The sequence below is a fragment of the Pocillopora verrucosa genome, chromosome 7 (assembly GCF_036669915.1).
Source record: "Pocillopora verrucosa isolate sample1 chromosome 7, ASM3666991v2, whole genome shotgun sequence".
NCBI lineage: Eukaryota > Metazoa > Cnidaria > Anthozoa > Scleractinia > Pocilloporidae > Pocillopora > Pocillopora verrucosa.
In genome coordinates, this window is record NC_089318.1 from 14,661,128 (window position 1) to 14,687,523 (window position 26,396).

The 26,396-nt window shown below is 38.2% G+C and overlaps 2 protein-coding genes and 1 pseudogene across 2 annotated transcripts in view; 1 reads left to right on the forward strand and 2 right to left on the reverse strand.

The window, feature by feature from the left end:
• Nucleotides 1–26,396, forward strand: part of LOC131792380 (uncharacterized) — a 273,486-nt gene that overhangs the window by 210,615 nt on the left and 36,475 nt on the right. The gene's annotated exons all lie outside the window — the stretch shown is intronic.
• LOC131776016 (microfibril-associated glycoprotein 4 pseudogene) lies at nucleotides 1,548–3,894 on the reverse strand (annotated as a pseudogene).
• Nucleotides 12,882–26,228, reverse strand: LOC131792402 (atlastin-1-like). The gene is made up of 12 exons (XM_059109770.2): nucleotides 26,127–26,228; nucleotides 25,791–26,038; nucleotides 24,389–24,523; nucleotides 20,620–20,724; nucleotides 20,131–20,181; nucleotides 19,261–19,317; nucleotides 18,078–18,309; nucleotides 16,818–16,945; nucleotides 15,979–16,035; nucleotides 15,794–15,865; nucleotides 15,077–15,508; nucleotides 12,882–14,442 (listed from the first exon to the last, which is right to left on the reverse strand). Exons 1-12 carry the CDS (start codon nucleotides 26,146–26,148, stop codon nucleotides 14,353–14,355), a joined length of 1,629 nt encoding a protein of 542 aa, XP_058965753.2. The 5' UTR covers nucleotides 26,149–26,228; the 3' UTR covers nucleotides 12,882–14,352.

Below are 26,396 nucleotides of genomic sequence, written 5' to 3' on the forward strand. Positions count from 1 at the left end.
CTTAGTTTTGTCCGGATTAATCAAAAGAGAGTTTTTACAGCACCATTGAGATATTCTCGTAAGATCTTCGTTTAAGGCGAGGATGGACGTGGGTAATTCGGCAGGTGAAAAGGACAAGTACAATTTACAGTCATCAACATAGGAGGCAGATAGACAACGTTTAGGAACAGAAAGGAGGTCGTTAACATAGATTGTAAACAAAACCGGACCTAAAATAGAGCCTTGCGGAACTCCGAACTCAAGTGGGAGTACTTTAGAAACTGCGTCACCTATTCGAACGCACTGTTGTCGGTTAGAAAGGTAACTCTGAAACCAATTCAACGCACCCTGGGAAAAATCGAGATTTTGTAGCTTGGATAACAAGATGTCGTGTCGAATACTATCAAATGCTTTAGACATGTCTAATAAGACCATGATGGAAACTTTCTTGTTATCCATAGCCTGGAGCAACTGATCTGTAACGTACAACAGAGCTGTTTCTGTCGAGTGAAGCTTTCTATTTCCGCTCTGATTTGCTGCCAGTTTATTATTTCTAATTAGATGCTCCATAAGTTGTCCATGTACCAACCTTTCAGTGACTTTTGAGACTATTGGTAATAATGAGATGGGGCGATAGTTGTTAGGGACATCTGGATTACCGCATTTGAGAATAGGTGTAACCTCTGCTGTTTTCCATGCACGTGCAAATGTGTTGGTAACAAAGGAGTTATTCACAATGTGGGTAATTGTTGTTAGCGTACTGGGTAAACTGTCTTTAAGAATTCTGGAGGATATCTTGTCCATTCCAGGAGCTTTGTTAGATGGTAGGCTTCTAATCACCCTTTCTACCTGATTTTCCGTGACTTGATGGAGAACGAATAATTCGGGGCTAACGTCGGTGGATATGTGTAAAGGAGTCGGCACGTCCAAATTTACACTAAGTCCATGATGTAAAGATAAGTCCCTGGCTTTTTGAGCAGTAATACTGCCGACGGAGGTGAAGAAATCATTTAATTCGTTAGCTAACCTAGTGGGATCCTCAGAAGCCATAAAACTATCTTGTTGTTTACGTGGTAGACACCGGTTAATGATTTTCCAAATTGAATTAGGGTTTCCATTGCTATCCAGGATCTGAGTCCTGACGTGAACTTTTTCGGCCACACGAATTTCCCTTTTCACTTCTTGACGAAAAAATCTGTATCCGTTCCAGTGGAAGGGGTCATTTGTTTTTCCCGCAAGTTTGCGCCATTGGTCGCGCGTTCTCATTAGTTGACGAATTTCTGGTGTTATAAACGGGTTAGGTTTAGATCTAATTTTAACCCTCTTGACTGGAGCATGTTGACTTAGTACTTCCAAGAACAGTTCGTTGAATACATCAACTTGATCGTTGAAATCGTCAAATAGGCTTATTATGTGAAAAGGCGCAAATGACAAATCACGTAGGAAATTGTCGGCGCTGTAATTAGTATAGCTTCTAATAGTGACGTAACAGGACTTGATCCTTGGCTTTTTTAACTTCAGCGAGATGTAGACAAGATTGTGATCGCTAATAGTTAATCAAACCAGATCATACCGTGTAACTGGAACTACAATCAAAATTCCTTTTAAAATGTCATTTCTTTGAGTAAGCTAGCATATATGCTCTAAACGTTCACCGGTCTGATTTTCATCTCAGCCCTCTTCATAGACTGGGGCTTTTCTTTCCAGCTATTCCATCTGATTCCAAAAGTAGTAGCTGAGTGCTCTCCATGACGATAGACACCATTAAGGTTTGAGTAATAACAGTCAATATGCCACCAGCCTCCTTTATATTTCTCAGCACAGTTAATGCTATGGCTGTCATGGTCCCGATCCTTGGTTGAAAAGGGATAGCCGTGATGTTGAGTAAGGGAGTCGCCAGCTCTTCCTAGAATAAAGTAAAACTCGAAATCAGCTCTTGCAAGATATTCACAAAGACGTCATATGATCCAACCTTACTTAAGAAGCAAAGACACAAATTACTCTTGGTCGAGAAAACTAAGTCAAAATTTTGAAAAACTGTTAAAATAAAAAACTTCTAAGTTTTTCTGAGAATAACTAAAGAGAATTCGTTAAGTTAAAACGATTACTTTTATTTGTTTCAAACAATTTACCTGAATATTTCCCAACGCTCAACTGATACTTCTTACTTTCAGTCGCTACCACAATTAAGTCGTACTCAGCGTAAGAAGTTTTGCCGTCAAAATCTTCCAGATCGACTCGAAGCTTGCTGGGGGATTTTGTCAAGTGGTGTATTTTTTCCAGTCCGAGCCAAAACTCGCCATCAAGGTTACCAAAGCCATTCTTGTAGTCAGACCAGCCGCGATCGAAAAGAACAGAGCCATCCAGCCTCTTTTGGACCACTGTCCATCCCCCGCCAGTAGTTTTTTGATCACAAAAAACTTCAAAGTCAGGTCCAGCACCATCCGGTTTGATTCTGTAAACACCGCTGGTTATTCCACCAGATTTGTATACCTCAGCACAGTTCTTACCCACTGATAAAAATAAATAAATAAGTTATTGATAATACTACTACTACTACTAATAATAATAGTTATAAAACAGTAGTAACGAGATGACGATTACGATTACGGCGAGGTAAAGAGGATCTTTGTCTCGGAGCTATTGAAGACGTCCACGAAGATCTTGTTTCAGTAACTCAAACGGGACATTTTTTGGCAGAATACTAAATTTTGTCGAGTTGTTCGCGCTGGTATCCTTCAATTTTTTCTCTCATTCGCCCGTGTTTGTCAGACATTCAACCAGTCTGTGTTACTCTCAAGGTCTTTTTGTTTTCCACATTTCTTTTAAGTTTGCTCGACTATGTTTTGGATTTGCGTGACTGAATCTGCAATTCAAATCTGATCAATGATTTATATAATAGTACTATTGTATTTGTGGCAGTGCGACCCTAAAAATGTTCTCAAAATTTTGGTTTTTCCGTCTGCGGTTTCATATTTTCGGAGAGCTTTGCATGGTCTCCGACATGTATTTGACTGAAATGCGACCTAGACCACATCTACAACTTTCAGCCGGGGTCACGAATCCGTGTACCTTAATGTCAACTGATTTTCAATTTTATAAGAAAATGAAACTCAAATTTTATTTCCGTTTTTCGTTTTTCTTTGCAGTAAAAAAACGAAATTGGACTTCCATTTTCGTTTTCCATTTTCCCCCGTCGGGAAGGAAACGGAATTCGAATTCATTTAATGCTCTCCGTTTTTCTTTTTCTGTAGCTAAAAAAAACGGATTTTAATTTTCTTTTTCGGTTTTTGTTTTCGTATGGAATTTTGAAAACGGATTACGATTGGTTTTTGGTTTTTTGTTTTCGCCTTATGGCATTGAAACTGACAATCTTTGTTTAAGCGGGAATATTTAGGAAACTAAGATGGCGGCGGTAGAAAATGTCTTAGATAAAGACTTTGTCCGCCGGTTTCTTATCGAACAGAAACATACTTACGAGGAGCTTGTCATTGAAATCAAGGTTCGATATCCGAATCGGAAAACTGTTCGCTACTCGGAATAGATAATCGAAGATAACGTATGCGAACAAGTACCCTGAGATATTTTCGCTTTAAATGCTTGCTGTTAAAGAACACCTGGCGCTATAATTTTCAATTTTACATTACCTATTAAAGGTCCTCTAAGTACATTGAACTCTTTGACCATTTTTTCCTGGAGCCTTTGGATAGCCTCCACAGTTGTTTCAAAGCGGGCTTCATGGGAATTGACGGTGTGATAATGGTACAAAACCGCCCCTACAACAACCACTGTCGCGATGGTGCCGTAAATAAACCTTTCACTTGCAATACAGCTGTTCACCAATCTCCTTAAGAATTCAAATCTCTGACCATTAGTATTTTGGTTTCTCACGACTCTTTCTTGAGTATCGGTCATTGTTCAAAGCGACAGCGTAAAGAAAACTACAGCAAATGTAACGCACAGCAGCACAAGATGTAAGGGAGTTACTACATCACGGGCGACGAGCGGGGAAGGAAGAAACGACCGAAATACGAGTGTTTAGCGGGGAAACAAATTTAATAATTCATATAGATACATTTCAGTTGTAGTTGCAGAAAACAGTAGTGTTGTAGAGCCGAAATGTGATCAGTATACTTCGCTAAATAAAATCAGTCTTAAGCAATTTTTCAGAAGTGTTGATGGCGCATATATCTTTTACTGCTGTAGCAAACAATGGAGGCATCGGAATAGGCATCGGTGGCATTCGGAAAGGCACCAAGAAGAATTATATTTATGTTTTGTAACCCGCAAAAAACAATCGTGTTGTAAAGCCAAAATTTTACCAGGTTCTACTTCGCTACTCAAAAAGTTAAGCAGTTTTCCAAACGCTTTGAGTGGAACAATATTTTTACTGCTATATTAACCAACGGAGGTATCGGGAAAGGCATCGGTGACACCAGGAAAGGTATCAGGAAGAATGATAATTACGATATGTAACTTGTTGTAGGACGAAAAAAAGTATCTTAACTTGTTTAAGGCGTTACTCACAGTTGGTTTGCTTTTCACTTGAATTTTGCAATCTCGACTTTCGATACCGGAAAAATGAAAAGCTAAGCAACTCTAAAAAAATTTCGCTCTAGTTTTTTATATTTTTAGTGTTATTAATAAGTTTGTATCCGCAGCCTTCAGATAAGAAATGTAAAATTTCCATCAGCTGTAGTTTTTTTTAGTGTTTATTATATATATTCAATTGCCTCATTTCGAAGTGTTTTTTTTTCCTATTTAATTTAACAAATGAACTCGGTATAAAAACTTAACTTTCGAACCGAACGGCAGGTGAATGTTGTGTTTATGTCTCTGTCCCCCCCCCCCCAAGTCTCTGCGAAAGGTATATCCAGACAACCTGCATGGAAAAACTGACCACAGCTATCGCACCAAATTTTTAAAAGAATCTTTAAGACTAGACTGGTGAGCAGCACTCTACGAACAGTAGTTTTAAAATTTCTTTATTCTCCGACGCCTTTCGTCTAACTGTCGTAGACTTTTTCGAGGAGTTTTACAATTTAACACTAAACACCTGTATTTATAAGCCATAGTTAGCGGCTATACGAGGGCCAGTGACCATAAAGGCTTGGCCGGACCTACAATAGGAACAGGTGAAGTTGCGAAAAATTTGAAAATTTTTTGGGGCAAGGTGGGAGTATTGATTTGGGGATCACGGTTTTGGTTTTCTTTTTTCGTCACGCACGTCACGCAGCAAGTCACAAAACATAAATATAATTCTTCTTGGTGCCTTTCCGGATGCCACCGATGCCTTTTCTGGTGCCTCCATTGTTTATTACAGTAGAAAAAAACATGTGTGCCATCAGCACTTTTGGAAAATTGTTTAACATTTTATTTAGTGAAGTATACCGTTGACATTTTGGCTTTACAACTCTATTGTTTTCTGCAACTACAACTGATATGTCTCTATATGAAGTATTAACATTTTTCCCCGCTGACCACTCGTATTTCGGTCTTTTCTTCTTCCCCCACTCCTCGCCAGTGATGTAGTAACTCCCAAGATTGGAAGTCGTTGCGTGACGAACACGTTTGCTTCAAACTGGGTAAATTTGGAATAATATGTAGCCTGCAGTGCAGGCGTCTTGTTAGTGCGAGCTAACGCTAAAAGCTCGCGATCGTTTGTTCGACCGGCCATTTTTGATTTGCAGTTAGAGTGGACGGTGGGGGTAGGGGGCGGGGGAGGGGATTTTTAATTAATTAATTGAGTTCCTCACTCTCCTATCGTGAATTTGAAATGCCGAAAACAGATATTCAGTTTCTAAGGTAATCAGTTTGTAGTAAAATACTCCAATTATCTTGCAGTAGGTTATATCCCAATTATAAAGGAGAATAAATCCGGCTCTGGTAATAGTTGATCCTGTACAGTAATCTTCTGGAAAGCCTCCTTTTCTATATTTTCAATTCCCCTTAGGCTCATTCTTAGGTTCATCCCATGTCGAATTCTCGAGTAGGAATTTAATTCAGTCTTGCATTGAACTTGATAAACGAACCACAACATTTGGCTTAAATAAAAACTTCGAAAGTTCTTAAAGTTCCATACAAGAAGTAACAAATTTACGCGAACGAGGTCTCAAAACAACTAAAAAAAAAGAGGAAAAACCGTACAACAAACAACAAAAGTACGCGAAAAATGTCTACGTCAGTTTTCAATATCAAGGCTGGTGTAAAAAATCCATCAACGAAAAAGAGGCTGGAGTCCTCTTAAAATTCCTAACAAACGGGTAACAAATTCGCGCGAACGAAAGCTCAAACTCCGTTAAAACAAACGTCAAAAGTACGCAAAAAATGTTCTTCAGTTTTCCAATGTCAAGGTTATATTTCTTTGACGTGATTGGCTAATTCGTGAAAGCACGCACGCCGCGCGTAAATGCAAAACAAAACAAACAAAAATTCAGAGAGGGGTGAGGAGGAGAAAATTTGTAATTTAAAATTTAAAAAACGCAAGAGATTTCTGCACCCGGTAGGCTGATGAAAAAAGGTCAAGCTGTTGTCGGACAGTTTGTCATCGGACAGTTCAGTTGGCCAATCACATTCAATGTTGTAGTTTAAATCAACCAATCGCAACCTGGGTTTCAATCACCGGAGTACAGAATCTGAAATTTCAGAGCGATATCAAAGTAATTTACGCCTGATTTTTCGGTCTTTTGATGCAAATTTTTCCTTTCTTTCATGGCTTGGCTATTCTCTTTTCTCGAAAATTGTCATTTTTATGATTAATTGGTAATAAGACTTCCGAAGGTAGCCATATTCTTTCTGTTCCTATATTATCGATCCTACCGTTAATATATCTGCGTGCTCGGTAATTTACTGATCACGCTGAATGCAGATGTAGAAAAGGAAGGAAGCACTATATATCGAATCCATAAAAACCAAACAGAGGTTCATTATCACTTTCTTGAAACGTAGAAAGGTGTTAATAGTGGTAATATACCTCTTTCCTGTCACTCGTATCACAGCAGCCCTCAGAATTACAACTGCTATCACTTACGTTTTCCGCATGAGTGCGTTTCGTGGATTGCACTCGGTCAGCCGTCTCTTTGCTGAACTCCACATCTTTCTCATCCCGTCTTTCGGAGTCGTTTAACGAACGACCAGTTCGCTTACGATTTAGGTCGTTTCGCTAACGTTTCAGGTCAGTTCAGTAACGTGTCATAGGTCGTTCTGTTAACATTTTAGGCTATTTGTTGACGTCTCTTTTTAATTTTGTTGTCTTCGAAGCTGCGAAAAATGAAATATTGTACCATGAGCATACGCGTAAGTTCGGACCGTGAAAATGAACTGGGATCGATCTGAACTCTGATAAGAGTTTTATCAAATCGGCTTTCTCCGAATATCAAATCGTGGATCAACTTACTTCATTTCAACTTTCAGTTTGTATTGAAACGATCTCACTCTCCCACAAGTTCTACCTATGGAATCGGTAAACGTTTTCTATTACGTTAGCGAAACGGCCCATGAGACGTTCGCGAGCTGCCCCGAGACCTTGGCGAAACGACCTAAGACGTTAGTGAATTGGTTGTCAGCGAAACGACTCAGGCGCAAGGACCGATGACCGGTATCATAAGAGCAATATTCAGCTCAGAGTCGAAGGCAATGCGTTATTACTTTAGCTTTACTTTAATACACCATGTGCTTGTTCTAGAAAACTTGCGTCTTCTTCTGAATCAATCAGATTCCAAACGTAAACCAATCAAAGGACTGATAAAGGATGCGTCAGTTGTTTACTGTTGCAATTTAGGAGTCGGTACACTATTTATATGGTGATTCAAACTGAGTTTGTGATTGGTTGATTTAAACTACACCTTTGAATTTGATTGGCTTATTGTACTGTCCAATAACAACTTGGAAAGTGAATAACTAGAAAATAGGAGTTTTTTAAACCAATCACGACTGAGGAAATCGTAGTTTTATGATTAAGCATGTATAATAATTCGTTATAATTAGGGCAGATATATAAAGCGACAGTAGAGGTAAAGAATTGAACATGATTTTAATAGCTTCAAATCCTAGTCCGCCTAGTGAACAGTCTTATTGTTGGACGAAACTTGAATACGAGTTATAACTCACCCACTATAGTACTGTGAGACAGAATGGAGGAGACAATGAAAAACAAATCATGATAAAGGACTAGTAATTAGTTCTCGGCGGGGGGAGGGGTGGAAGATGTTTTTCTTTTTCTTTTTCGAGGGGGGGGTGGGGTCATATGATTTTCAGGAGAATAGAGGAGGACGTTCACTGCCAGCATGGCGTAAATGGGGGACCATGAAAAACTGACTGCGAAAAAAACTACCACGAGGGGTGATCATAACAAGCTGACGTATCGAGCGTTAGCCTTTCGTCAGAGCGAATGACGAAGGCTAACGTTCAAAACGTCAGCTTTGAAATTCGTTACGGTGGCCAAACTCCTCAATAGGTTATACGGTGAAAAATTCCAAATCAAATTACGCCACCATGTCTGCTTCAAAGAACATTTTAATCGAAGGAGCGCTTTTCGCAAGTACAATAAACAATTATGAACGATTCACAAACTTATACCATTTGAACAGAGAACAGTGGGGTATCGAATCATTTGGTCGAGAGAGAAACAAAGCTCATGACTGTCTGTTGGTCGAGATAACTGTGACTTTTTTGCAGAGATGCCAAATGGCATCCGTAAACAAGGTCGACTGCAGTCCTTTCATGACTGTTTAGTACATACAATTTACAGTTTATTTCTTGTTAATTACCATCGCTATTGTAGCGACTCCAGATGAATTGTTTCATTAATGGGACAGCTAAGTATAACAAGATCCCTCTAATTGGATTTGCTTTTGATATTCATATAACTCTTTTGTTTGATTTTAATCTGCTCTATCGGCTAAGGCCCGAATTGCGGCTTAACCAGGTTGGCTTAATCCCTTTGCGAAGAGAAAAATGTGAAACAGCTTTTAATTCTAACAGATTAAGATGTATTTACGTCGTATGTAACGGCGAAAAAAAAACGAAGAGTTCAATGTCAACTAAGCCATGTGAGCTAATCACTTTTATTCCACTTAAGACAAGTGCAACATGTATGTGACACTTCGTAGCCCTTGAACACCGAAATGTCTGACGTTAAGTTTACTGGCGCGCTAAAAAATTTATGCGTCTTTGACTGAAAGTAACCGGCGAAAACAGAAGTCCGACCTTGAAAAGCAACATTGTGTACATTCCCAGCGCCCAAACGAAAGAGAATTAACTCACCAAAGACGGTTTAGGAATAATCTTGTTATTTAAAGAACAATGCTCTTCAGGAACTATTGACCATGAAGCAACAAGGTGTTATAACTTCAAGAGATCTCGATGGTGTGTTTGCCAGCTGTCCTTAAGATGATTTATTAGACGCCCCAGAACAATCAACACAATTATCTGGAAAGCAGAAATCCAATAAGATATCGGGCGGCGAGTTACGAATCCCAAATCATAAATACACGTCACTTTACGAAATTGACGGTGATGCAAGATTCTTGAACAGTAGGAGCCCATTTCAAGGGCCTATTCACGTCAGTTGCACGACATTAGAGATAGAATCGAAGATCTCGCGGTTCGAATGGCTTCTTCGGAAAATTGCTCGAACAACCCGACGATAAATCCAATATCGTCGGCTCTTATTCCAATGCAATATTACTCCGAACCACCTGCATTGGAAATAGCTCGCCTCGTCTTTGAAGCCTCCTTAGCTGTTTTAGGAGTTTTGGGCAATATCCTGGTTTGTGTTGTGATTTCTAGATTGCGAACCAAAACAGCCATAAATCGCTATTTATTCAATCTGGGAATCGCTGATATTGGTGTATTGACAATCGTGTTTCCCATGGCTGTACTACAGGAACAAGTTAAAACTTATTTCCCTCTTGGGAAAGGAATTTGTTTATATGTATACCCTACTATTGACACATTTTACGGGGCTTCCGTTTGGTTGGTTACATGCGTCGCTGTGGAAAGATATATCAATATTGTGAAACGTATTGAGGTCTACCGCGGTCGTTCTCTGGCCACCACTTCGATAACAATCGTTGCAATTTGGGTGGTTTCCTTCGCAATTGTTTCGTTGCCTCTTTTCTTTGTTATCGAATTTGACGAAAAAACATCGGCTTGCTTTGTGAACTGGTTCAGAAAACCGAGTTTTCTTCTCTGGAAGCAAATTTATACTATAACTTTGACAATCTTCACGTACGTGTTTCCCTTTGGAATAATTTCTTGGACGTATGTTCAAATCGGAAGTCGTCTAGCTCAAAGTACGGGCTTCCACAAGGACATTGAACGAAAATGTAGCACTGTTAGCCGCGGAAAAAGCGCCAAACGGAGTAAGAAGGAGGAAAACCATCGACTAAAAGAAAACACAAAAGCGAAGAGGATACTAACCCCGCTTGTTGTAACGTTTGCAGTATCAATGCTTCCTATCAACATCTTCCGCTTGGTAGCTTTATACTGGCCCCGCGTTTTCTTCCTGGAATATTTTTGGGTTTTGTATAATGTGCTGGTTATTTTTACGACTGCGAATTCAGCTTTCAATCCAATTATTTATTCTATCGTAAGTAGGGAATTTCGTCGTGGTTTCAAACGCTTGTTTGTCCGAAGAAAGCAAAGAATGCGAGATTGGACTTTTCGAAGTACTGCAATTCGTGAATCACACGTGAGCTTCTATCCTAACGAATGGCCAAAGTTAGAGGTTTTGAGGGAAACTGATGTGTAGAAGATTTGTTTTAAGGTTAGGTCATCGTTTTTCAAAGATCTACGAAGTGATTTTACGAAAACAGGCCCTGAAGAATCGTCTGTGTTCAAGTACCTTCTCAAGACTTCGTCGGTTAGAACACACAAACAAATCATGTTCAAGTAATTCAAGATTTGTAGACCTGTTTGGTGTCAACTTTGAACTTCTCCAGTGAGAGACAGAAAACAGCGTGTCAAAGAGTGATTTATTGCTTCTTATGCCACAGAGAGAACATAAACCTCTGGAAATATCTGAAAGAAGCGCCGAAGCGGCGCTCTTTCACAATTCGGATCACGTACATATCAAAGCGCGGGATTCACATAGCTCTAACGTCATTAAAAGTAGCTACAACTTTGTTTATTAACATCACACACGTTTCTTTCGGCAGTGTATTTACTTTTGCGCTCAATTCTTGACGAATAAATCTCGATTTGTGGTCATGTTGACTTATCACTTCTCCGTCTCTATAGGTTATTGCGAACTGGCGCCAGCTCGATGGTCCGCCTTTTAGCACCTAATTATCAACAGATCTGGTAATCAGTGAAAATGAGATTTTGATGGTAGCAAACAACCACTTATCCTCAAGAGTTTCTATTCTAAACGTATACAATTTACTGGATTGCGCGAGCGTAACCTCTCAGAGATGGAGTGTTGTTTTTTCCCCTTTTCTCTTGTTTATTTGCTTTATTTAGCTAACCTGGTATATCTTACCGCTGGTGAAGCTAAAATAAGTCTAACACTTTCTTCATAAGAGAAAAAGAGGTTTTCTTTAATGTTAATTCAATACAGGAATGGATTATGAGTGGCTCCAAAGAATATAATAGGTCCAGACACCACCGATCAAACAACAAATCTACAAGCTGAAACACTAATATCATGACTGTATGTAAATTCTTAGTTTAGCGACAGTTTGCTTGTTTTCATCGTCGGAAAGAAAAACAAAAACAAAAAGGGATATTAAAAATGCAATTTTGTAGAAAGCGTATTGAGAATCGAACATTACATGGTTCTCTAACACAGTTTTTCAAGGTGTTCCTTCTTGGCAAACGAATTTCCAATATCTAATTTCTTTAAATTAGGGTTCGCAACACTGCGGTTTTCAACGAATCGATATAATTTGATAAAAATTTAGAATAGTCATAGAGTCGGAGAACAAATTGATATAATTATCTCTATAAAGATATTAATGAAATACCAGACCTTAGTCCTGTGCAAAACATGATATATTCAACGAGCGTGCGGAAGATACCAGTTGTATCTTTCAGAAGTATCACAACATGTCGTCATGGTAACCGGCATATCAATATGGTGATTTCAATTTTCAATAACACTGTGTCATCAACATTTGTTAGGTTTAATTAAAATTTGGTTCGCAGAGAAAAAATATGAATAGAACCCGTTATATTTTTTTATGCTCAAATGTAAAGAAGCTTTCTTTTCGGTGCCCAGTTCAAGCGCAGGTGGTCATTGAATCTGATGGTTTTCAAATGTCTTAAATTAAATTACATTGCACTTGAATATTTTATAAAATTTTAAGGGAATAATCAAGGGCATGCCTACATGTCTCCGCGCAAAATTTGCACAGCTGTCACTCACGGATTCCAAAAAGAGTATTATCACCTTAGCCAACGTCTTCCTGTTTGATTTATTTCATTCTAATTAATTCTTGCACTCCTTTGCTTCCATAGGAATTTGTGGAGTGATTTTATTCTATCCAGTGAATACTAACGAAAACAAAAACCCTTAGAAATGTATTGACTTCATTATCGTGAGGAGAAAGTTTTTTCGAAGCTTGCAATTGTTAGCAATAAAAGAAGTCAATAGATAAACAAAAATCTGTTACACAGCTCACACTTTTATTGCACGAAATCGTGGTACTCTTGGCTGAAAAGTTGAAAACAGTTTGTAGAGTTACGTACTGCGAACGCTTTGTCCTCGTGAAATAATTTGCCGCTCGGACGTGAAACGAAGTGATGGAACCAGGACTACCAGCGAAAGTTCTTCCGCTAAATTTTTGATGTAGTTAACGTTAACCCTTGGAGAAATTAAAAACTTCTCTTTAAGTATGGAAAGATTTACTAAGGGGTACACAAAATGAAAAAATAAATTGGAAATTAAGACAAACACAAAATTTGACATACAAAAGAAACTTCGCAATACCAAAATGGGTGCAAATAACATTTACTCAAAATTTGCACACAGCCTGTTGAAATGAAATAAGTTTCGATTTAAGGAGCTCGCATTCTGCTTTTCATCTTTCATTCTGTCCGCGAAGCAATTCCCAATTTTTTCCATAGATGAATCAGCTGCAGTAACATGCGCGGGAAACGCCACAAATTGCATTCTATTCATTACAAACTAGGCGGCCTAAAGACCGGTGGCCAGAAAACATATCATATATATACATCATACTAAATACGTTACATGCAACAGCTGTGTTAGTATGTTGGTTCCACGTGTTCAGGGGTGGATAAGAAATCTCGATCACCAATAATTTCTGTTATTTTTCGGTTTAATTCTATTTAACTCTTAAAGGTAATATAGCAAACTGATGCCCCAACAGCTCTAGCTGTCCTTCAAACACGTACAGCCCAGTTCTGGGTTACTCAACGAGAAGTATCAGGCTGCTGTTGCATAAAGAGTTTTATTTTCCAGAGACTCCTAACCATCTGAAGTAAATACATATTTGAGTCAAGCAAATTATTTTACATTGCGTTATTAGAAACTTAAAAGTGCTAGGTTTAAATGCCAGTTTGAAACCACCCCTCTCCAAAAGTGTCATTTCTAAATCCCTCGACACGGTCAACGTTAATTTTTTTTCTCCACCAACAATTTTCGTTATTTACAAGTCGTCTGACTGTTCAAATAATTTTAGTTTCCATCAGCAAAAAAGTACTGACGCAAAAGATTTTGGAAATTCACTGAAACAATTTCCATATCCAATGACGGCTTCGGAAATTCCTGTAAGCCGCAACCTTTTACGAATGCGTTCCGCAATGAGCCGAGCAGTATTCGGAAAATCCCAGTGAGGGCAAGAAAAAAATTCATACTGTTATCATAGCACCATAGCCATCCTGGGAAAAGCTAGTTGTTCAAAAGCAATTGAGGACTGGACATACAGACTGCAAAGTGTCACTAATTAATGAGGTCATGAAACTTTGCAACAGTTACTGATAAAATTGTGGCATTTCCTGTACCCTTCCCCTATCAAGCGGTTTTCAATCGCGTGCCAAAATTACTTCATGAGTTAATTTAAACAAACAAACCAACCAACCAAAGTATGTGACTACGTCTCCACCCCAGTTTAGTCGCAGTTCAGCTTGAGCGCAAACGAATTAAATCAACTTTGAGTCCACTTACATGGGTTAATGAAAAGAAAAAAGATTGTTTTGTTGATGTTTCAACACCCAACTAGAAACCGCTCAAAAGGTCTATTTTGTGACAAAAATCAAAATATCTCCAAGTTTTTCGTAACTGGTGATTAACTTATTCGCAATAATTACTCTTTGTAGTTGCGAGAGCATAGTCTGTAAGAGCAGTTGAACTTCCCGTGAGTCGAGCTGCTTTAATATTCGATTTTATATCATAGATTTTTTTTTCAATCATTTCGTTTTCTTGGATGATTGTGTCTGTGACGTTATCACTGCTTGCACACCGCGTTGAAATGCAGCATTATATGCTGGCATAAATGCCTGAAAAGTAAATAATAATGACAAATAACGGTTAACCCTTCAGTACGGAGAAGCTATTTGTGTGTATCTTCTCTCAACATTGTCTAAACATTTTCCCGCAAACATGCGATGAGATGAGACAAACTTGTCAGTAAGAGGGTGGTGTCTCGATAAAGCACCAATTCTTTCAACCAATTTACAAGGGAAGTCCAAGAAAGGAAAATTTCATGTTATAAATTCAAAGTAAAAGAGTCAGGGCAGGCTATTTACACGAGGTCTAACCCAAACCGCGGGTTTACGCAAGCATTGAACCTAGGTATTCTCTTTGAGGGGGTTGATTTAATTAAATAAATGCCCTTCCACTATGAGCTTTCGGCTCTCTTGACACTGACCACACAAACAAATATTCACATAAATGTTTTGGCAAATTGAAGATGGCATAGAGCGCGATTTTGTTACACAACGGCTACACACTGTTGATGTAACCGACCCTTACTATATGATTCATTACATAAGCTACATATCCAGGTCTTTCACTCAGCTAAAGAAGGCAGATTGGCCAACGTTTTTGGCCGGCTACCGACTCTTGTTGACAACTCTGAACATGCGTGTAGTTCCTCCTCGATTTCCGGTATTCTTAATTTTGTTGCCTTACCTCGTCCCAAATAACTTCTGCCATGTGATCCAGCTTGGCTCCACATTCTCTGAACTCCCCACTGAATCGAATGTAGGACCACACAATAATAGCTAACAGACCAGACCATATCACCAGATTGCACATGCGCGCAAACGCCACCAATCCAATCGAGCCGAACACACTAGAGAAAAAGTATCCCATAACCACTAGCGTGAAGAAGACGGCCGGAGTGCGGGCAGCATTAAAGATGTTTTTGCCGTCGTTAAGTTTAACAAAGTTCCCAAATGCTTCTTCGATCTCCTTCCTAAGTCTTTCGGCGTACTCCTGGCTAAATTCACTACCTCCCATCTTCCGAGTGCCGTGAAACATCGTTAACGAGTTTTCCATCACCTGTTGGTGTTTCTTTTCGAGTTCATGCGGCGCTAAGTAGGGCGTGTCGCCACCACACAGCTGAGAAGAAGAAATAAAGGAAATTACGTAAGATATATTGAAATCTTGGAAAATGAAAATGAAAAATTAGAGAATCTTCTCCTACGTCCAGGAATCTGCGCTTTTCCCTTTCGTCGACCCAACCTTGTCTCTGTTTACAATTGTAACTGAACTTGACGATACACCGCCTGCATTTGAAACGCTGCGTTTTACCTCTTAGATTGCAGAAACACTACACTGACGAAGGCAGAGTCGACCTACTGTCAACGGCATAAATCGAATTTTCTTTCAAGTATTTCAACTCACATGTTCCATCTGTTTTGAGTAAGAGTCTTTCGAGATTGCCAGAGCTGCAAGGTTGTTCGCTTCAGCTGTGGCCTGAAAGAAAAGTAAAAATAAATAATAATAAGAAAAAATAAATAGAATTTATGTCTCTTTTCTGTGCCAGTGTCACTCGCTAAAACCTCGCTATTCACTGACAGAAAACTTACCAGCAACATAGACTTTGGTTGCGGTAGTTCTTCACCTTGGAAGATCTTCATATATGCCTGTTGAAACGAACAGACAGACAGAAATAATCAGATAATTTTGAGTCAATAATGTTCATTACCGACCGTAAAGGAGTTTCTTCGCAGACGCTTCGAGTGCTAGCCCTTCCGTTCTGAGAGCAGGTAAATGAAGCAGACAGAAGCACAGACGACAGACGCCTTTATTTAATCTAAAGACTCAGGTTTGTTCTTTCAGGTGCTTGGAAAGCAACCTGTTATCCATAGGAGCCCTGAGCGCAGTTACATAAATCTCATATAAAAAATGCATAAAATTAGTGTTATGTAAAAGTTTCATAATTTGAATGTTATATCAAAGTTACATCCAATTAATGCTATATGAAAGTTGCAAAAAACTAACGTTAACACACGCAATATTAGAATTTTACAATAAATATTAGTGTTTATAAAATATACCATCAAAAATAATTAAAAACAATACAATCGTTGTCATAAAAAGATTTCCTCGCGATTTTCGTTCTGACAGTAGATGAATGAAGCAGATTACTTTGTCAAGTTAAGCGCGAGTGAATCTTGCAAAAGACACAAGCTATTTAAATTGCAAAAACTACACAAGAATTTCAGTTAGACATACTCTTGCCGTCAATTCACTGGGCTGCATGCTTCGTTTCGGGGAATTTTTTAGCAGCGTGAAATAAACGCTTACGAGAAATTCACTCACGATTTTCGGTGACGATCGGCGTATGAAATCGCCTTATGGGTCGCCAGCTTAAAGGCTTCACATAAAAGAGGCCCAGTGACACAATTCTGTAATTTCCCCTAACCTTAAAATACTCCAACAGCCCTCTGCATGTCACCTTTCCACCATTGATACTTTTAACAACAAGGTTTTCAGAGGAAAGCACTGATGGGGTCAGTTTTCGTAACTGCTCTTTAAATTCGTCTTCAATTTCTAAAGAACAAGTCAAAACATTTGGTCAATCACAGACAATTGTGTCGTAGAAAAATTCCCAGAACAATAAAATAACGCGAACGATTCCCCTCATCACTGTGTGGTAGACTAATAAAGCAACTTTCCTCCTAACCCCAATTTCCCGATCATCCAGGTGCGAGTAATTCTGCCAATTATTGACTTTCCGACCATCTGCCCAGAGGCTATTTTCCAAGAGTGAAGCGAGGAGTTGTTTTTCAGCCGCGTGGTCAGTCAGGCTCGTGAAATTAATTGGTTGGCCAATTTTAACGTGATGTTATTGGAGCAGCATAAGTCAGTTATGACAAATCAGTTTAGAACTGTTGTTCAACTTAGGCATTTCGGGTTCAGTTGGTAATCATATATAGAGCAATTTCAATGAAGTATCAAAGTACTCCGGGCTTGGCTTTTGCTTTACTTCGCTCTGTGATTGGTCCAGCAACCTCGCGCCTCTCCCTCAACCAATCAGATCCAGAACTAAAACCAATCACGGTCGCCCGCTTAGGCAGTTTGGTTGTTTTTTTATCCTTCGAGTTCTCGTTGGTTCCTAAAGGTAGTTTCCTTTCTTCTAATCGGCTGTTTTGATAACTTATGGTTTTGGTTTCATGACATTCAATCGAAAAGCGCACAATGCAGATTTCTTGCGAGGTTAAATTTTAGCAATTGGATTTCTACTGGTGCCAATATTTGGAGAAAAGTCTCTTTTTATTTGCATGAAGACTGTTCAATAGGGACCATCGGCAGTTAGGACGGCAAGGAACACGACGATTAAAAAAAATCTCTATTTCCTATTTCTAAATTGAATTTGGTGAATGGTAGAAATTTTTTACCGTCTCTTAAAGCGACAAACCTCAACTTCGGCATAACGTAAATGTATGTTAGCAGCGTTGAGTTTCCAATTGGAAAATGAATTATTTGCCGTCGGAGTTTCCGTTCTCAGATCATCCAAATTTTGGTGAGATCCCAGTTTTGTTTTGATGAGGACGGCTAAGAAATGTACAAAGATTTTAAACGCACACGCTGAGGTATTGTTCTGCCCATAAGATCTCTTGTTCCACCATGTCTTTTTGGTTTGCCTTTTAAGTACCTAAATGTAATCCTAACCAGTACCAACCTCTCAGACTGCCATCAAATGTGGGATTTGTGGCCACTTTCATGCCAGGATGTGGCATCAAAAAACAACCAATGTCACTGAAGCATGACTTAATGTGCTTCCTCACTTGAATCAGTTCAGAATGCTGTTTTTCTGTCGTAAGAAGACGCTTCTCTAAAAGATTGTTTCCACCTTCAGCTCCGTAAGGTTGTTCATAAGGAAAGCTCCAATCTCGAATCAGAAACATCAGTTTCTGGAAAAATAGGATAATTCAGAAATGTAACCCTTTGGTACTGAAAAACCAGATGAGGGTAAAAATGCACAACGACCCCTCCCTGACAGACTACGAGCAGTCCCTCCTTTTCCGCGAAGTCCGTTGCGCGAGTCAAAAAATAATCTGTGGAGGAAAAATTATATTAGCGCACTGCGGGTAGCTCGTAGATGATGTCGATGTGCCGCGGGAACTTCATGAGTGAGGCGACCTGCTCTTCGACTCTGCAACGGACTTCGCCGAAAAGGAGGGATCTACTTATATGAAAATTTAACAAAGGGACCAGTTATTGTTTATCTCCTGAGGGAGGGGAGAGAGGGGAGGATAACTTTTTTTGGGGGAGGTCACATGGTTCACTGGGGGAACATTATCGTCAATTTGTTTCATAGGATTTCCAGTGGTTTCAATAAAACCCGGATACTGACAGTCTACCGCCCTTTGTAAGATCACTTGCCGCCGTCTTTTCAGCCTACCAGCAAGCGACCATGTTTGGGCTTCGCCTAATGGCCCTTTTTCCGGGCACAGCCGCCTATTACAACATCAGCAGCTACTCATGACAAAACGTTATTGAAACACCTGAGTGTAGAACAGGCACTTTTGGACAAGAATAAGAAAATTTTGCCAATTTGAAGCATGTTTATCAGAGAGAGATAGCACCGTCATCCACAATTATTTTTGGAATGGCTAACATCCTAATGATTAATTATATACATACAATAGTGATGAAAAGAAACAACCTATAATTGGTCTTAATCATTCTTGCTGTTTTTCAATGAATTTCGAAGCCAATGTTCTTTCTTAATTAGCTCTTTAAGTGGGAAAACATTTTATCACAATTTCCTGTTACACAATCAATATTCACTAAAATCACAGGCATAACATTTTTATTGGTCATTCATGCATTAGGTAAATAAATCAAAGCAGTTTTCTCACTTGAAATGGCTTTATATCACTTTCTTCCATTGCCAGTTTGCCATACTCTGTAAAAAGCTGCACAAAAACAAAAACATAAAACTCAGGAATACAGGTAGTAAAGGAAAAAATGTCTTATGCAAATCTGCTTTCTGAGAGGGACAAGAGGAACTGTTTATATCAAAACTATTACCTACCAAAGTAGTTGAGGGAAAAAAAAGTGAAGTCTACAAGGTCAAGTGGTACATAACTTCCAGAGTTCATGCCAGTTTCAATTGCAAAAAGGAACTTAAATGCAAAGTTAATCTATTGCCCATCCATTTGGTCAGTTCTCCCACAAAACTCAATGCTCTTCATTGGACACAACATGATAATCCAGCCAGTTCCTCAATTCTAACGACTACACCCTTTGTTTAAGCACAATCACCACTTAGCCTGAGCCTCCCACCCACTGATGTGGTTATTACAGTAAGCACTGGTCAAGGGCTGCACTCACAGATAAGCCACACCCAAAACTCAAATTATGTATAAAAAGTATTTGAAAAGATATCACAAGAAATCGCAAATGGAGTCTTGGGAAAGTTGCATTACATTGGAACATACACCTGTGTAAACTCACTAAAATTGAAAACAGAGAATACTTTGAATCACTACTGATAACTTCAGCTTGAATAGTATGGAAATCATTTCTAATGACTCAGACTTATGCTTGGTATTACCCTGGAATTGTTCAACCAATTTGCAATAGTTTCAGAACTGATCAACAGATCACAAAATTCACTATGTACAATGTCTAAGCAACAGCTTATTTCCAGTTTCATTGCTCACTAATCATCATGACAGCCAGACATTTAGACATAAATTAAAACACACGACAAAATTTAAATGTACCTGGAGATGTTGAAGATCATCTTCTTGTATATTATGTGTTAAATTGTAAATCTACAGGTAAAGAGAAATCAAAATAGTCAATTAGAATGCAGAAAGAATTTAACACATGCAGGATATACAACAAAATAACTATGCACCATAATCACTTGAGAACTTGGTGGTAGATCAAGATAAAACTTCTACCTGATAAGTTTGAGTATTCTGTTTATTGTATATCATATTGATATTACAGGGAGAAGTTCTCAGAGTTTCAAAAAGTTAACACCTGCTTTACAAGCAAAAACTCCATCAAGATAAATTCCAGATCTTCAAAGCTAATTCCCCATAATGATTATGCCGATCTTGGCAATTAAAAAAAAAAAAAAAAAAAGATATGAGCAAATTTCTGAAAGCTATATGGCTGTATAATGTCAGTAATTCTGCAATTGAATTTGCCATCATTCACAAGCCTATGGTATATGCACTCCTCAATGAGTGAAACCAACACACCTGGATAGAACTGGTCATTGTGCTGAGTGCAAATATTGTTGCACAGTCTTTTACTGTTGATGAGCTGTCAAATGAACCCTGAGTGTCCATCAGTAGAACAGCAATCTGTTGGAAGAGAACAACTTCATATATTTTTCAAAATAAATTGTTAAAAAGTCCAGTTTTGATAACTGTACTTCATGGTATAAGCAAAGCTGTATGACCACAAAGATGATAAGTTGAAGAAAGAAGGAAAGGGTAGGCTCAACCAGAAAATATTTAGCTCATGATATAAGGACTTGGTGTGGTGATGTCTGTGCGTCATGATAAAGAGCCAAATACTTTCTTGTCTGACCCACACACTCAATTAATAAGTACATACTAAACTTCCAGCAGTTTCCCTCACACTTAATCTGATTTTTTAAGGCTGATAAGTAAAAAATCTATCCACAAGGAAAATATTTTCATCAAATATTTCCCTTAACGGAAACATTCAACAGATTGCAATAAATGTCCAAGAGAAACACATGATCAAAATGAGAAGAGAGCAAATGATAAAATGATTTTGAAACCTCCACCAACAAAGTCAGCCATTAGAGTGTGAGCTGCTTGCAAAGTATTTTTTTGGTTTGTATTCCAACCTTTTGATATGCCACTAAACACTAAACAGTAGTTATCCCAAGAAAAAATAATACTAACAAATTATCCAACTGCACTTGATCAAAACATGAAGAAATAATTGGTTATGGTTTGTTCCAGAATGTGAAGATCAGTAAGAACACAGAGTTTTCTAGAGGTTTAATCAGATGATGAAAACTGGTTTTGAGTACTGAGCTTCACACTCACTCTGTATTTAATTCTAAGCTACATCTTAAGCTGAAGAGAAAAGTAAGATATGAAATCTTGTGAAACACAAATGAACCATTGTTGATGCAAAGTCAAGTAAAAAGGTGATACAAATAAAGGAGAATGCTTCACCTGTTACAGAATCCATCATTAACAGAGTTCCCATCAATACACAGATGTGCGTTTTATACAAACAAAAAATGAAAAGGATGCGCAGTATTTACTAATGTGTCCTTGGAATGAAGGAAAAAAGTTCCGACTAGTTAGGAGACTGGGTGTGGCAGGCCCCACCCAAAAATCACTGTGATCATCATTACATTTCCTATGACCTGCCATTTTGACAAAGTCAAAGGCATGTCTAATCAAAAGAGTTTATTCAATATATTTGATACTCAAAAGAGGAAACCTGAAAGTGATACAGTTCTGGGGGATGATACCTAAGGGAAGAAACACAAATTTTGTCCTAGATGGTCCTAAAAAAAACAAACAAAGTATAAAGTTTGTCTCGATGCATATGGCTGTCAACCTGAACCATTGCAAAGTTTTGTGCATGGAGCAAATAATTTCCAGCGCTCAAGTCTGACACAACATCAGTCTGGTAATTACCACATCCTAGCCATGAATATCATAAAACAGAGAAGATCTCATGAGACTGTTGTGCATCATGTTCAAGAGAAGGCAAGCACAGCATTGAAGGTTCAAGTAAGAACAGCTTTTGTCATGGGAAAAGAGGAAATTCCTGACAAGAAATTCAATGCCCTGATTGATTTTCAGGTTAGTTAAGACTATTGATTTCATTTAAGAGACAGGTAATCCACTCGAAACTTTTTTCTTGTTTACTAATTGTTTATGTGTGGTGTTGATTCTTACTTCACAGATCATCAATGGTTGCTCGGATCTGAAGAAAAGTGATGGGATTTAAACATAACTCTACTGCTGCTGAGTTACAACACTGTATTTCTGAAGTGTGCATTGAAGATGCCCTATAGAGAATCAAACACAGTCCTTTAGTTGACTTGAGGTTGGATGAAAGTCTTGACATAGCAGTTCAGAAAAAGTTGGTTTTATTTTTCAAGATACTTGTTCTGAGAAAAGCCAAGATTGAATTTGCTGCTAATTTTGAGTTTAAGGATGGTAAAGCAGAGACCATCTATTCTGCAGTTTTGAATTATCTTAATTCAAACAACATTCCAGTGAAAAAGCTTTCTGGGTTGGGAACAGATGGCAGGTTGTCACAATGGTTTGCTGTATGACTGCAAAGGGTAAATGCCAAAACAGTTTCCGTTTGGTGTGTTGCTCACAAACTGCCCTTAGTTGCACACTGGGCTTCCAAGGCTGCCCCTTATCTGGTTAGCTATGAAGAAATAGTAAAAAGCATCTACAATTTCTTTGAATATTCTGCTGTTGGGTACAACAAGCTCAAGGAATTAAAGAACCTAATGAATCAAAAGGTTCAACGTTTCAAGAAACCTACTCAGGTACAGTGACTGTCAACTTAAGAAAGCTGTGGAGGCCATTTATTCTGTCTTGACACTGTTAATATTGTCTCTGGATCATGAAGCAATATCTAGCAACAATGATGGGGCAGGCAAAGCTAGGGGTATGGTTTTAAAAAAATGAAATCTTTTGTTTTAATTACAACTACTTGCTTCCTTCTTGATGTACTTGGTGTTATCAGTGCAGCAAAGTCTTTCACAAGGACATGATTGACATTGATCAAATGCAATCAATACTAGTAGCAACTGTGTCACAATCAAAGACATAAAAGAAAATCCTGGTGAGTATTTGGAGGAGCTGCTGTCCCACATGGACACAAGTGATTGTGAACACAAAGGAACCAAAGACTTCAATCTGGCACAAAAAATTGTTTCAATGGAATCAAGGACAATTCCATTGACAACAGCATTGCCGAAGTAAACGAGAGATTTCCTGAAAAAGATGTGCAAGTACCTAAAGGTTTCAATCCCATTCTCAACCCTGCCGAATTACACAGCATAGCAGCTGGAATTTGAAATCATGGTACCAAGAATCTAGAAAGACTAACTGAGGGATATACTAATACATCTGAAGAAGAGAGTCTAATTGATGCTGATAAAGCAAATTCATTTATCCAGTTTAAGTACTTTCTTAATAGTAACAAGGACAAACCTCATGAACTGTGTGAAATTCTTGCAAAGCCAGGTGTTTACGAAGACATATTCCCTTCATTTGTAACCCTAGCACAAGTTTTTCAAACAATTCCTCTCACTTCTGTGCCTTGTGAAAGAGGGTTTTTGGCACAAAATCACATTCATGAGGCTTTGAGAAATAAAATGTTCCCAAGTGCAATTGGATGTAAGATGTATGTTCCTTATGCATCCAAAACACATGTAGATCTACAAGGAAAGTGTTTGTGATAGAGCAACAAAGAAATTCTATGAAATGAATAAAAGAAGAAAGTAAAACAGTAGAAAGACACTTGACTGTGACTTGATATGTATGTCACATGTATTTCTCACATCATTACTACATTTAATTATGAGTATTTTTATTAAAATTATTATTTATCCCTAACCCTAAGCATATATTGTAAACTAAGACAAGGTGAGACTCTTACTAGAAAACTAATACTAGAACTGTTGGTATTAAGAAACATGAGCATACTATTCCAAAATTAAAGCTTTATTGTGTTACCACCTAGTCTTCATTTTACCTCTCTGTTAAAAACTATAAAATCAAATTTAAGTTAAAGGCAGGGGACCCCTAAAATGCTAAAAGGACCCCAACTTTTTGGAACTGGGGGTCCCAAGGACTCTTAATTATCAAAACTAGTGGAAACTCTGCATTAATATGATGAGAACAACTTTTCTAATGCTCAAAGACAGACAAACCAAAGGCATTAGCAAGGAAAAGTGACTCTCAGATCTTTACAGGCAAGGGATAAAAATAAGCATTTCAAACAAACCTCTTCTCCATTGGGGAGCTTTTTTATATATGGCTTACTCCACAGAAGGATGCCAGTGGTATCACGCTCAGACCCCCCTTTCCAAGAAAAACCCTTCAAGGCTTCATTCTCTCCTCCAATCCAATCTTGAGCTCCCTAATTAACCAAAGAGATGTTAATGTCTGAGATTAACTACTACAATTAAACTGTGTCAACTACAGCGAGCCACCAAAATAGTTCATTTAAATGAAGAATTGAAAGAATTAAACATGGTGCCTTGAACAAAAAGAGGAAAAATGGGGTGGCTGAACCAAAAAGATCTAATAATGACCACAGTTTTTGGCTCTGTAGACTAAATGTAATCTTTCCCCCCTTAACTACCCTTTAACTCCCAGATCAAATTTCTAACTCTCCTTACTGTCAAACATACAATTCTTATGATGTTAGTTCAGTGAATTTAGTATTGGAACAACTAATTAACCCCAAATTTATATTTTTCTTTATTCTCATCACTTATCTGGTTGATATTGTATCCATATTGTAGGGAGAAATTCTGTCTTGGTCACTCATGGGAGTTAAAGGGTTAACACACACTTAAGTACACCTCAAAATTGAGAAAATGGAAAACCAAAGAAGTATGCTTTATTTTTCTCCTTCTTCCCTACCATTCCTTGGAAATACAGGCTTAGGTTATTTTACCTCCTTGTCTGTAAGTATTGTAATCTATTGCTGATGAAATTTCATGTGCAGGTAAATGTCTTTTAGACAGTACAAAGTACACATTGACATACAGAGTTTCATGACTAAATTAATCTTAAATATCTGTGCAGGCTTGACTGTACATGTAAAATAGTAGTATTAACCTCATTAATCCTTCAACAAGTGGTGTCTTATTTCATTTCAGCTTAGTATGGTATAACATGAAACCAAAATGAAAATAAATTTCCCCCAAAAGGAAATTCATGCACAGCTACACAGACCTTGCTTGCACAAACTTAACAAAGTAAGCATAACTAAATTGCTAGGGATCTAATATAGATTACTCTATAATCAATAAATAAAGTTTTACACACATGTAAAAGATATGATATCTGACATAAACAAAGCGAATCCTTCTCAAGACATTTTCATGAAACAAACCAAAAAAATTGTCTCGAAAACGCGTTGAAAGACTCCTTTGTTTTCCACCTGTATCAACACAAACGGCGTTTCTTACACTAAATAATTCAAATTTTGGGAAACGCATTAAATCTCCGATTTCTCTGGTTTTATATTAAGCCTATGTCAACCAAGAAATAACTTTTCAATGCTGTGTATCAGCCACTGTTATGTTAGCCATTTATTCTGATGTTTGATGAAGTTGTCACCGACTAAAATGTACAAAAATTTGCCAAAACACGTACATGAATCACAGACTGCGTACCTCTCTGTCTAAATACCGGAGAAAGAAATCCAGTAAAAACGATTTTCCTTTCCTGAATGCACCGGCAACGGATACTACAGCGACCTTCTTGTCTCTAACACTTTCATCGAGCAAGATATCTTCCAAAGCCTTCTCGGCGAGCTTAAAGGTGTGGGTTTCTGTGGCCACAACAATTGGAACAGGACCCAATAACTTTGAATCCAAATCGTGCGAATCTTCCTGGGTCTGTGTCATTGTCTCGTCACTACCTTTAAAAACGAGCATTATTAAAAGAATATTAAAACATTGAAGGATGCAACTGCAATAGTCCAATCAAGGGCTTCTCGTTGAACTTACTGCCACTTTGCCGCACTTCCATATCACGCGAAATTTATCACGCGTAATTTGAAATTGAACTACGAACGTTTTTATAACTTCTAAAATGGCCGCGCAATTTCCGATTGCGCATACTCATGGGGAGGAATGGCCTTTGACAGGGAGGGGTAAGTAACAAAGTTTTTTGGGCATAAATTCTTAGAATTAACGTATAATTCAATTAAAGTTATTATCAGTCGTGGGGAATATATATTTTGATATTTTCAACTAAAATATTTGTCCACTTGAATA